The 12,905-nt window shown below is 44.7% G+C and overlaps 1 protein-coding gene and 1 long non-coding RNA gene across 2 annotated transcripts in view; one reads left to right on the plus strand and one right to left on the minus strand.

The window, feature by feature from the left end:
* The window catches only part of CASR (calcium sensing receptor), a 73,013-nt gene extending 62,185 nt beyond the window's left edge, over nt 1–10,828 (plus strand). Inside the window, exons 5-7 of the mRNA XM_084501174.1 lie at nt 876–1,106; nt 5,053–5,176; nt 8,189–10,828. Coding sequence (XP_084357300.1) covers nt 876–1,106; nt 5,053–5,176; nt 8,189–9,639 — 1,806 coding nt within the window. The 3' untranslated portion in view covers nt 9,640–10,828. The remainder of the gene's footprint in view (nt 1–875; nt 1,107–5,052; nt 5,177–8,188) is intronic.
* Nucleotides 10,427–12,892, minus strand: LOC311425475. Its single transcript, XR_014686343.1, has 3 exons — nt 12,830–12,892; nt 12,314–12,518; nt 10,427–11,040 (listed from the first exon to the last, which is right to left on the minus strand). It is a non-coding gene; the product is annotated as an uncharacterized lncRNA (long non-coding RNA).
* Between the last annotated feature and the right edge of the window lie 13 nt (nt 12,893–12,905).

Consider the following 12,905-nt stretch of genomic DNA (forward strand, 5'->3'; position numbering starts at 1 on the left):
GACAGGAGTCCAAAAAAGTGCTGTGAACTGCCCAGGCCTGCCATGTGGTGAACAAGTCTGATTTGCTGGATTTTACTCAAGTACATTGGACTTGGAGTTTTTAAATCAAAGGACAAATTTGAATTGCTTCGCAAGCATTTATGTTTCTGAGTGATTAATCATTCAGAGATGAATGATGCCAACTGGACCTGAGGAAGTGGCTTGAAGCTGCGACAAGGGTAGTTCAGGCTGGATATCAGGAAAAGATTCTTCACCGAGAAGGTGGTCAGGCACTGGAACAGGTTCCCTAGGGAAGCAGTCACAGCACTGAGCCTGCCAGAGTTCAAGAAGCATTTGGATAGTGCTCTGAGACACATGGTCTAATTTTTTGTGTGGTCTTTTGGGAATCTAGGAGTTGAACTAGGTGATGCTTGTGGGTCTCATCCAACTTGGGATATTCTATGATTCTAAGATTGCTTTTATGTAGAGCATAAATTTTGCAAGAGCAGGGTGAGTGGGATGCCTGGGTGACCAAAACACTTCAGTGGCTGCTGTCACTTTTCTGCCCCTAAAGAAGAGCTGTTGGAGAGGTTGTGGGAAGGGACTGAAGAGGGGTAACAAAAAGCTGAGAGGGGCAGCAACTAGTAAGCAAAGTTGCGGATGGCTGCCATCCATCCAATGGGCCACAATACTTTGCAATGTCTACAAGGTTTGTACAGAGTTTCTGTTTCCATGTGATGTTCATGAAAAAAGTCAGCTACTGCTGTAATGTAGTGATTTTTAAGAGATTAAACACTGTAGTAAAGTGATTATTTCCAGTTTTGTCCCAATAGCAGACATGTCCTGTGTTAGGGTTGTGACACAGGTGTTCACAGTGTCTCTATATCTCTCTCCAGGTTCTGAAGCACCTACGCCACTTAAATTTCACCAATAATATGGGGGAGCAAGTGGACTTTGATGAGTTTGGAGACCTAGTAGGGAATTACTCAATAATAAATTGGCATCTCTCTCCGGAGGATGGCTCAGTCGTCTTTGAGGAGGTTGGGCACTACAATGTCTACGCCAAGAAAGGGGAGAGGCTCTTTATCAACGAAAACAAAATCCTGTGGAGTGGATTCTCAAAGGAGGTAAGTGCTTAAATCCTCACAGCAGTATTTAACAAGTTGCTTCAAGATGTAATTTGAACCAACCTTGCATACTCCTCGTATTATTGCTCCATGCCTCATTAAAACACCCATTCATCTTATTGTATACATATTCTCTTCCCCAGTCCTTCACGCCCTCAGTACACACTTCTGGAAATAATGAGCTGCTTCTCCCTTCCTATACATTTGATAAGCCTATGTACGAATGCTTTAAATAATGCCTTTTCTCTGGCCCAAATAGTTAGCTTAGGTTTTCGTAATGCTGTTTCTACAAAGATTAGAAATTCATTGCCCAAGCCTGGCTGTTGACTAGGTCAAGGTTTCTTGAGCACAGTAGTTTCATCACTGAAAACAGACATCTCTTCTGCTCCCAGTATCTCTGAAACAAGAATTGTCTCTTCCTGTTCCAAGTTAAGCTGTTTCTGCTGTCTTTACCCTCCATGTCCCAGAGCCTTCCTCATGTCTTTGCCTTGCAAAACAAACAGCACAACTCCTGTTTGTTGTCCTAGGTTAACTTGGACTTGGTTCTCAAATGGTGGAACACACCAGCACCTGATACCTTTCTTTAATTTACCAGAAGGTGTATGTATAGGTATATGTCTCAAAAGTACTTGATGTAACCACTGACTTTCATTAGGCCTAGGTCCTTTTCTGCTTAGTTGTAGGTGTAAGACCTTTTTATCATGATTGTATTTCTCTAGCCTCCAGGGCTCTCTCCTCACATGATGGGAACATGATAGTGCAGAGATCTCCAGACAAGAGCTAAGTGTACAGACTGGACAGAACAGACAGCTTGGCTCCTGGAGCAGCTACTGAGCTTGTGGCCTGGGAGGTGACACAGGGTGTGTTAGTTTAAAAATGTTGCCATCGGGCACTGCTGCAACATTTAGATGTGTTAAATTGGCACCTGATGAATGAATAAGGCAATTCGCTTCCAGGTGATTATTCGCTTTGGCTGGCAGACTGAGTAACTCTGTCTGAACAACTATATTTGCCTTACACCTTTACATCATCAGTTAAGCATTACCTTTACTCCAGCTACACCAGTTTCACTTACGGATTAAATTAAGTGCTCTCTGCCTAATCAGGATCTGCTAATCAGGCAGAGCTCACCACTGCAGAAATACCAAGCCCTGGCTTTTCTAAGTGCAGCTAGAGACTGAGCCTAAACTGCAAGTGGAGTTAAAAACCCCGATACTCTGATCCCTTCTTCTGATTGTTACAAATGTCACTGGCACCTTTTCCAACACTCAGGACACTCCTTTTCTTTTCTTTTCTTTTCTTTTCTTTTCTTTTCTTTTCTTTTCTTTTCTTTTCTTTTCTTTTCTTTTCTTTTCTTTTCTTTTCTTTTCTTCTCTTCTCTTCTCTTCTCTTCTCTTCTCTTCTCTTCTCTTCTCTTCTCTTCTCTTCTCTTCTCTTCTCTTCTCTTCTCTTCTCTTCTTTCCTTTCCTTTCCTTTCCTTTCCTTTCCTTTCCTTTCCTTTCCTTTCCTTTCCTTTCCTTTCCTTTCCTTTCCTTTCCTTTCCTTTCCTTTCCTTTCCTTTCCTTTCCTTTCCTTTCCTTTCCTTTCCTTTCCTTTCCTTTCCTTTCCTTTTTTCCACTTAAACTGAGTAATTATGTTTTTTTTTGGTCTGCATTCCTCCAACAGTGTAACATTTATCTCTATTCACTGTCCTATGCAGCTGGATATTGATGACTTTCATGACAGGACAGGTAAATTGTGTGCCACCAGGAAGGGATCATGATCTTTAGGTCTACTGTAGGTATTTTTTTTCAGTTTATAAAATTTGAATTTCTTCAAGATAAAAGGCTCTGCTCAAAAGACTATCCAGTACACTACTCATTGAAGACTTCTGGCCTTCAATCTTCCTCAAAAAAAAAAAAAAAAAAGATTAAACATAATTAATTTTAACATGGGAACAGCAGTATTGGCCAGATTTGCAAAAGAACAAGTTAAAGAGTAGGTAAGATAGATTCATTCTGGCAGAACTTGATGAAATTTCCCACAGAATACTGAAGAAGACAGCCAAAGCAATCTCAAAAGTACTAGAAATTTGTCATTGAGAAATGTGGAGGACGAGTGATGTCTCAAAGGATTAGGGGAGGGTAATCATAATACCTGCTTCTAAAAGCAGATATTGGAGAGCCAAGGGAATTACACACAATTGAGCTGAGCTTCAGTAACCCCAAAAACTTGATAAAAAATATATTAAACAATTTATAAACACTTAGAGGATAGTAAACTGATAAGAAAAAGGCAACCTGGATTTGTCAAGATGAAATCATGTCAAACGTATTTAATTTTCCTCTTTGGCAGCACAATCGGCTTAGTAGATAATGGAGAAGCAGCACACAACTTCAGTTGGGGTTTTGATTCAGCCCTGTTCAAGCTCATCACTGGCAGCCTAGGGAAGGACAGTTTAGAGTGATCAAATCCTCTTGGTGGATGCACAGTGTGCAGAAAAACTGACCCAGGGAATAGGTATTAACAATTCACTGCAAAGAGTGCTTCAGGTGGGGAGCTGCTGGAATTTGCCCTGGATATGCAACTGACCAGTTGATTTTGCAATCCTGATTAACAGCTTAGAACCAGGATTCCCAAACTGTGCTGCAACTGTTTTTCAGAGCAACAGGCAGCAGCAACCACTCTCAGCTGCATGTGAATACCTGAGCCAAAAGGTGGGCATCTCCACAAAGGAGTTGCCACTACCCATGACTTGCTTACCCTGTGGCTGAGGTTTATGCCTGCACACAGGCAATTTCTAGACTAAAACCCAGGGTCGCTGCCTAAGCATATCCACAGAGGAGCTTTCTGGAGATGAGAAGGTTAGCAGCACTTGGGCCAGGCAATAGGAAAAGCGAGGAAGTTAAAGGATTCAGGTAGGTTTTAGATCCTACGTTAAGGAATGGAGAAGGGGAGGTAGGCTCATTCCTTTCCACATAGCAGAAAACCTGCAAAAAAACATGAGTGGAGGCTTTCAACCAGAGCAGCCCTTAGCTACATACAGGTCAGGGCACTCTGCTGGCAGTGGAAAATGTGGGTTTAACTAACATTTTTACATGCCCATGCATGCTCATCTGACCATTTACTGACAGGATATGACCATGCCCTGGTGGGTTCATGCATAGGATAAATGTGCAGTCAGAAGGTGACACTTCTGGTCATTTGCAGCAGCAAAAGCCTGGAAACCCAAGTAACCTTTCTGCTGAAAGTTCTGATGAAAGTGAGATGGGGGGTTTACAAGTCTCCTCTATGGACTTAAACATGGAAAACTTAAGGTGTACTTCTTGTGGACATCCCCTTTTCTGTATCTGCCATATAGCTGCTGATCTGCATCTGTAGATGCTCAGTGTTGTTAAAATGGGGCCTTTCTCTCTTTAATATGAAGGCTCCTCTTGCATAGTTATGTTACTTTTTGTTTCTAGGCCAGAGAGGGTCTTCAGGACATTGGGAGAAAGTGGGTTTCAGGGAACCGTTTTAAGTCCCATAAATCTTTAGTAGTCGATACACAGTCTATGGGATTGGGGATCAGTAGTCAGAGGTCATCATCTCCAACGCTGACTCAAATTCCTGCCAGTAGACATGGATTGTCTTTTCTTTTAATCACCTACTGACTGTTTTTTAGCATATGTCTCATGGGTCACAAACCAGTTCACAGTGCACACAACACAGTAGAGATTACAGAGCTCTTGCTGATCTTCCCCACCATTCCTTGATGCAATCCTTCAAACAGGTATCACTGCAGAGGCTTAAGGGAAGACTATTATGCAAGATGTGTCTCTTCTGTGGAAAGAAGAGGGGACTGTCTGAGGCTCTCCAACATTTAACCAAGCAGCAACACCCTTGGAGTAATCCCAAGGTCCTGCTGTGGGAAGTCTGTACATAGGGCACTATTACCATTAACCTTCTTTGGTCTCTTTTCTTACAGGTACCTTTCTCTAACTGCAGCAGGGACTGCCTCCCAGGCACCAGAAAAGGTATTATTGAGGGAGAGCCCACCTGCTGCTTCGAGTGTGTGGACTGCCCCGACGGGGAGTACAGTGATGAAACAGGTAATACCCACAGGGTTGCTCTGGGGTTTGCAGTGGACCATATGAGCCTTCTGTGCATCACCTACAGTTCTGTTAAAGTCACTTACCTGCAGTGCTGAGCTGGAGGCTGCTTTGCCAGGGGCTTTCACAGAAAGCCTGGAAGGACATTCTCCTGAGAAGCTTATGGGAATTGAGTCCTGTGGTCCTCAGGTCTTGTGTTCTGCTAAGCTGCTTGTCACTCCTGCTCTGAATTAGGAAAATTAAGGCAGAGAAATTGAAAAGGACTTGCACATAGGAAGCCTCTCAGGCCACAGGCAAACTCCACTGCATTGTAGCAATAGCTTTTGCTTCTCCAAAAACCTGGAGGAAAGAGACACTCTCTACCCTAGTCCTAAGTACTGTAATTATCTGTCTGCCTCCATCTTTCCTCTTGCTATCAGCTTCTTATTTCATGCTTTACAGAGAAATAAAGACCATTCCATTCCCGACTTCAAAAGCAAAGAGGAACATTTCCCTTTATGGGGTCACCAACCACAGCTTCTTAACATTGGTGCTGCAAGACAGCAGAATCTCTTGGGTCCTATCAAACACCCACAGCCACAGCATTCTTTTTGTTGGTTGAGGTGGGAGCTTGGATCAAGCCACACAGGTTCTGCAGTGAAGGGAAAAGTTAACTCCAGTTTTAGAGTTGCTTGAAATTTTCTGAACATCCAACACCATCTTCTTCCTTCACCAACTTCCAACACCAACAACTTCCTCGGTGTTGAACATGCCCAGGCTAACGAAGGCAAGTAAATCCTTTCCAAGCAGCAGTCCCCCACATACTGCAGAGTACTCAGGACCCTCTCCAGCAGCACCAGCCCCAGTGCATACTGCAGACCTTACTTGAGATGAAAACCAGTAGGCTGCATGCAAAACTTAAGAAGTATTCTCCTTTGGGAGAGAATCTAATCTGCATCCTATCAGACAGGAATTGTAATACTTTTACAAGAACACATAGTAAACACATAGCACTTTAAAGCACTATAGGTACATAAACATATATTACAAGTTGCTTACATGTAACATATTTTAATTAAATAGAAGCAATCCTGGTCATTTTTAATAGGTGTCATTTGGTGTTTTTCACAAGATTTTGGGAGCTGGCCCTGGTACATTTGTGAAATTTGTGAGGCTGAGGGAATGACTGCTTTCTGACTCCTCAGTTTTCTGCTGCAATTTCAGCTGACAGCAATGCTCTTTACTTCCTGTACTTACCAGTTTTATAGGCACAGAGAACAGTTTCACAACCAGTCTCATCAAACTGACATAGTGATACTACTGAAAGAGACAATCTCTCGTCTCCTCCCCAAGCTGTTTGCTTTCATCCATTGTCTAGTACTTGTGCAACCACAGAGCAAATTGGATTAGGTCTGTGGTCTTCCTGAAAACAATCTCATTTTTTGGCAGATTGCATTTCCAACTGGAACAAGAAGCTGCATGAATTCTCGTGCTAACACAAAGAGGGGAAGGAATGAGCAGCCCTGGGGGAGGAGGGAGATCTGTTTTGCTCCCTTATGTGGCAGTGTAGTCTCTAGGTCAGCTCAAGACAAAAGTGAAAGCACTTCTTTAGGATGCAGTGATAAATAGTTGCCTCTGTATCAGGTGGAGGTGGCTGAATTCCCTGGCATGTGAAGTTAGCTTTGCCATGCATGCAGTTTGCAATAGGCTTCCGGGTAAAAGACACACAAAAAAAAAAAAAAAAAGATTGGCTGAACAAAAGTAAATGAAATGACATGGTGATGGGAGCTTCTGAGTGTGCTTTTACATCCAGTGCAAGTTTTTCAGGTGAACAACTTAGGTGAGAGAGACAAGCAGTCATTAGGAGAGCAGAATCATATCAAGCAGTGGATGCTCCCCACAGTCACCCCTCCAGAAGAGAGAGCTTGAAATACTTTGCACTCATTAGCTCTGCATTCCCAACTTCTTCATTAGCACCAAGGAGCTTCTCAGGGAGTTATTCTCAGGGCTTCTGTCCACACACAGGTGCAAAGCTCAAGGGGAGCTTAGAAAGGGGTTCCCCTTTGAAAGGGGTTTTTTGAGTGTTTGTTCCCAGCACTCACTGCAGCCCACTGCTATCCTGATGGGATCCCAAAGGAAGAGGCAGGATGTAACCTCTAACTCGTTGCTCTCAACCCCTTTCCACTGCTATCAAAGGAGTCATGACCCTCACCAATGGAGCACAAGACCTGTCTGGGTTGAAAAGCAGGAGCAGCAGGCTCTTCCCTTTTGATTATGGCAGCCATTGGAGACAGATGTTGCCATCCCAATAGGTTCTAATTATTTTTATGCAGAGGAAGGAGACAGAGGCATGAATTCTCCCTCTGCAACTATCAGTGGGACGCTTGTCTGAGTGGTATCCTTAGGACACATCTTCCCATGATGTTCCAGCATGAAATGAGAGTGTGCTGGGAGTCAAGGGCATTTCCTGCCTTCAGAGATGAGCAATTTAAACAGTTCTAAGACTCACTTCCACGGAATAAGAAATAAGCTCTCAAGCACTTAAGGAGGCAAGCACGTTTTTCATTTTCTCTCTAGTAGAGACAGGCAGGATGTTTCACATGATGATAAGAGTGCGAGAGGCATGAAGACAGAGAGAAGCAGATGATAAAAACGAAGAAACAGAGGGGGACACAGCTTGTGTAACAGCTAAAAGTAATCAAACAAGCTCTGCAAAGTTTTACCAAGAAATGGATCCAAAAAACAGAGTGCATGGGCATGATTTTTTTTGTTGTTATTGTGTTGTTGTTTTTTGTTTTGTTTTCATTTTTTGTTTGTTTGTTTTGTTTTGTTTTGTTTTAAGTTGGCAGGCTTCTTGTTTCACTGTAGAACACTCTGAGACAGTAATAAATGATATTGTGAACCTGCAGGCATCTGAAGGGAACACTCCCTGTATTTAAGGTGAAGAACAGGGTGTAGCTGCCATGCACTTTGTCTCCCATTTCAGTCTCTTATTCTGACAAACCTTCCCTCTCCCCGTCACTTCTTTTTCAGACGCAAGCGCTTGTGACAAATGCCCAGAGGATTACTGGTCCAATGAGAACCACACATCCTGCATCCCCAAGCAAATAGAGTTTCTGTCCTGGACAGAGCCCTTTGGGATTGCCCTGACTCTCTTTGCTGTGCTGGGAATTTTCCTGACTTCTTTTGTCCTGGGAGTCTTCACAAAATTTCGCAACACTCCCATTGTCAAGGCCACAAATCGGGAGCTGTCCTACCTCCTCCTCTTCTCCTTGCTCTGCTGCTTCTCCAGCTCACTGTTCTTCATTGGTGAGCCCCAGAACTGGACTTGTCGTCTGCGGCAGCCAGCTTTTGGCATCAGCTTCGTGCTCTGCATCTCCTGCATCCTGGTGAAAACCAACCGCGTCCTGCTTGTCTTTGAGGCAAAGATCCCCACAAGCCTCCACCGAAAGTGGTGGGGCCTCAACCTCCAGTTTCTCCTGGTCTTCTTGTGCACATTTGTACAGATTGTCATCTGCGTGATTTGGCTCTACACAGCCCCACCATCCAGTTATCGAAACCATGAACTGGAGGACGAGATTATTTTCATCACTTGCCATGAGGGCTCCCTGATGGCCCTTGGCTTCCTCATTGGCTACACCTGCCTTCTGGCAGCCATTTGCTTCTTCTTCGCCTTCAAGTCTCGAAAACTCCCTGAGAACTTCAACGAGGCCAAGTTCATCACCTTCAGCATGCTGATCTTTTTCATTGTCTGGATCTCCTTCATCCCTGCTTATGCCAGCACATATGGCAAGTTTGTCTCTGCTGTGGAGGTGATTGCGATACTGGCTGCCAGCTTTGGGCTCCTGGCCTGCATCTTCTTCAACAAAGTCTACATTATTCTCTTCAAGCCATCCCGCAACACAATCGAGGAAGTGCGCTGCAGCACAGCCGCCCATGCTTTCAAGGTGGCTGCCAGGGCCACGTTGAGACGGAGCAACGTGTCACGCAAGCGCTCCAACAGCCTCGGGGGCTCCACCGGATCCACCCCTTCTTCCTCCATCAGCAGCAAAAGCAACCATGAAGACCCTTTTCCTCTACCAGCCTCGGCTGAGCGGCAGCGCCAGCAGCAGCGTGGGTGCAAGCAAAAGGTCAGCTTCGGGAGCGGCACGGTTACCCTGTCCCTGAGCTTCGAGGAACCGCAGAAGAACGCCATGGCCAACAGGAACACCAAGCGCAGGAACTCCCTGGAGGCCCAGAACAGTGACGACAGCCTGATGCGGCACCGGGCCCTGCTTCCCCTGCAGAACAGTGAGTCCCTCGGTGCTGAGCCTGGCTTCCAGGCAGCTTCCAGCCCAGAGTCCAGCTCGCAGGAATCAGTGGTGGGAGACACCAAAGAAGAGGTACCAAGCCCTGAGGCAGAGCCTTCCCTGCCATCAGCTAATTCTCGAAATTTTATAGGCACTGGAGGTGGCTCTGTCACAGAGAACACGGTACATTCCTAACAAAAGAAGATCATGAAAAGCGCACCAGTCCCCAAGAGGAACTTGCTCACCTCTTGCTTCTGAATGGGAAAGACAACAAAGATACACATCTGTGACACAGCCCCACCACACGTTATTGTTAGTGCCGGCAGGGTAACACACATGCCTCCAGAGGAAGGACTGTCAGAAGCCTGTGTCTGGGGAGCCTTGAACTGAATTTGCATTTGCTTTATTGAAATCAGGACATCTTGGAAGGACAAGTGAAGATTGCCTCTGGTGGGGCTTAAGCAGAACTTTGCATGCTGCCTTGCCTCTGTAAGCTTTTCCTGCCAGACTGCAACTCAGCTGACTACGGGAGGCACTGGGCAATTCCACTATACTCTGCTTTTACATTTATGTATAATATTCCTCTTCCCCACTATGTATAATATTCCCTCTTTACCCAGTATATGTGATCTGTAACCATGTGCATCAGGACTCTCAGCTCTTCAAAAGCAAGATAGACAGTTTCACTTGGGGAAAGCACAGTCAGGGGGAAAATAAAAAAGCCCCCAACGTCCTGCATGCTGTGTACAGCCAAGGGTGTGAACATGTAAAGTATTTAATGTGACAGAGCGCCTTGCTATTTATATTTAGTAATGTCCCAATTTCTCCTTTCCGCCCAGCAAGAAATACTGGACTATACCCTTCCTAGACTCCATTGCACTAGACCAAGCTACTAGCTTCCTACTGTTTTCTTCCGGCTGAGGTGGCTTAACCTCCAACCTGCCTGCTTCGGTGGAGGGGGAGAACAGCTTGTAAATGCCCCTGGAGAACGTTGCGAGAGCACAATGACATGTATTCATGATTGATTATGTTGCTAGTAGTTGTATGCTTAACAAAGTGTTGCTGCTGTAATATTCCACATGGCATACATGGCTAACCCTTTCACACCATAGTCAGTGTTGTGCTTTGCCATATTAATCTGCCTCACACCTACAGATAGCATTGCGCTAGTCATGACAGTACTCGTGGGCCTGATACAAACCCAGTAAAACAAGGTGAAATGGAGGAGTTAGGGATGGAGAAATAGCCCCCAAATTTGGTAATATTTCAGATGAATATTGCAAGTGTGCATGCTGGTAGATGATGGGGTGAAGAAAATGTACAGACCTGGGCTCTGAAATATTCCAACAGACAAATGAGTAAATTTTGTATGTTTTGGTTCCTATATGCCTTCTACTTGGTTATGTCCCTCCTGGCCCATCTTGAAGAGAGGGTACTTAGAAGAGGAAGGGTGCACTGTACCTAGAGGAGAAGAGTAAGGACTTCAGAAGACAGCACAGTTGACCTTCATTACTCTTGACTCTTGTTCTACACCCCCAAAAGCAGACGTAAGTGCTCCTGGTTGTGCAGGGTATGCCTGGTTCCTCTCCATCCATGCTGGAAAGGTTGAAGTAAGAGAGTTGTTAGAAGAAAATTTTGTTGCAGCCTGATGAAAGTAAGAGTGCCTCTAGGCAGCCCAGCAGGAAGGGTGAGGCTATGTTGCAGAATTTAATTCCCTATTTACAGATCCCATATACAAGAACAGGCATCTGCTGTGAAGATGTCAGTACCTTCACTCATCAAACATGAAGGTAGTCTAGACCCCTGTGGAAAGGCATACGGGCCTGCAGCTTAGCGTGAGCAGAGATGAAAGGACTGTGTGAATGTGTTGGGGAAAATACAATTCTCTTGTTACTGTTTTTGCTTGTTTGTTCTTTCGCCAGGGCAGGAAAATAAAACTTGCAGGTGACATTACTGCATAAAAACTTTGTTTTGCAACCTCCACTGGCTGCTGAGGAGTTTTGCTTTACGGGGGCACAGTGGAAATCCAGAACCCAATGAAGAGTGCTATTGAGACAAGTTATTTTAACCCTTCTGTTGCTCTGCTATATTCTGCTTGGAGTGGGCTCAAATTTTAATTGCACAATGTAAGAACCAATCCAACTTTAACTGTTTGGCCTGCAAATAAGAATATATGATTAAAGCTATGGTACTGCGGGTTAAAGGAAAGAAAAAGAGTTTGAAAACACAAGTCACTGCAGCCACACTTTCAGAAAACACTAGACCAAGTGGGAGTTGCTCATTGTTTCTGAAAAAAACACAGGTCCCTTTCCCAGGCTGCTGCTGACTGCAGCCCCCAGGCTTAATTTAAAGGTGCTAATTGAAACCCATGGATTCCTGGGTCTAAGCAAACATGTGAATGCAGATAGCTATTAGATGGCAAAAGGGCTAAAAAAAAAATACTTTAATTACAGTTCACTCTCAGTAAAAGTTCAGTAGCCAAATAACTTTAGGACTAGTGAACCACTCCTACAGGCCAGACCCAGTAAGTAGCCCCTGAAGCTGACAGCCTTGAAAGTATAGAAGTTCTCAATTAACCAAATGAGGACAACACAAGATATAAACTGTGCACAAACACATGTAATGTGAGACATGAAGTCACCACTGCCTGCTTTGTTTGGAGGACAATATTCACTGGCTACACTCACAGTAGATAATGTTGATATTGTTTGCTAAGCTTCTTGGGTGTTCTTAATTCATTACATCTACTTAAAAGGAAGTTCTACCGTGGCACACAATGAGGCTCCAATGGCCTGCCATAATTTCCTTGTGACAAATTTGAATGCTCAGTTTCCTGGGGAAGCCCCATCCACCTTCACTGCACACTTACCCTGCGCTGAAAGCCTCAAGCCACACAGGCTATGTGCGTACTTCTGCTGCAGCCTTATTTGAGTGACGCACGCACTAGAGGCTAGGGAAATAGGTAAAGAAGGAACCTCTTCATGAAGGTGATTTGCAACCAAACTCTTTTTTTTCCATTCATGGAGGGTGTATCTTCTCGTCCTGCTGCATCCAGGAGAAGGTTGCTCAGCTGCCTCTAACACGAGACAATACTGATGAAGGTTACGTGCTTCTGTGGAAAGCTCAAGCCCATGAACTGCCACTGGCATGCCCCAGCAGAAGTCACTCGTGTGAATGGCTGCCCCTTCCCACCACCCACGGCTCAAAAATCTACATCAAAGTGTGTGCCCTTGGTTGGTATCTGCTGGACCATCAGAAAAGGGACGATGCAAGGGGACAGAATTTCTCCTTCCCCATTCTGTTTCACGTGTGTCCTCCCTTACCCACACAGGAAATCCCTGCAGGATGCAACACCCACCGCTGGTAAATTCAGGGATATATTTACCAAATTTACAAAGGGGCCTTGGGGATGCGCAGGGGGAGGCGGGTTTGCTGTTGTTTTTCTATGGAACCTGCTCAGA

Source organism: Aythya ferina (assembly GCF_964211825.1).
Source record: "Aythya ferina genome assembly, chromosome: 1".
Lineage (NCBI taxonomy): Eukaryota > Metazoa > Chordata > Aves > Anseriformes > Anatidae > Aythya > Aythya ferina.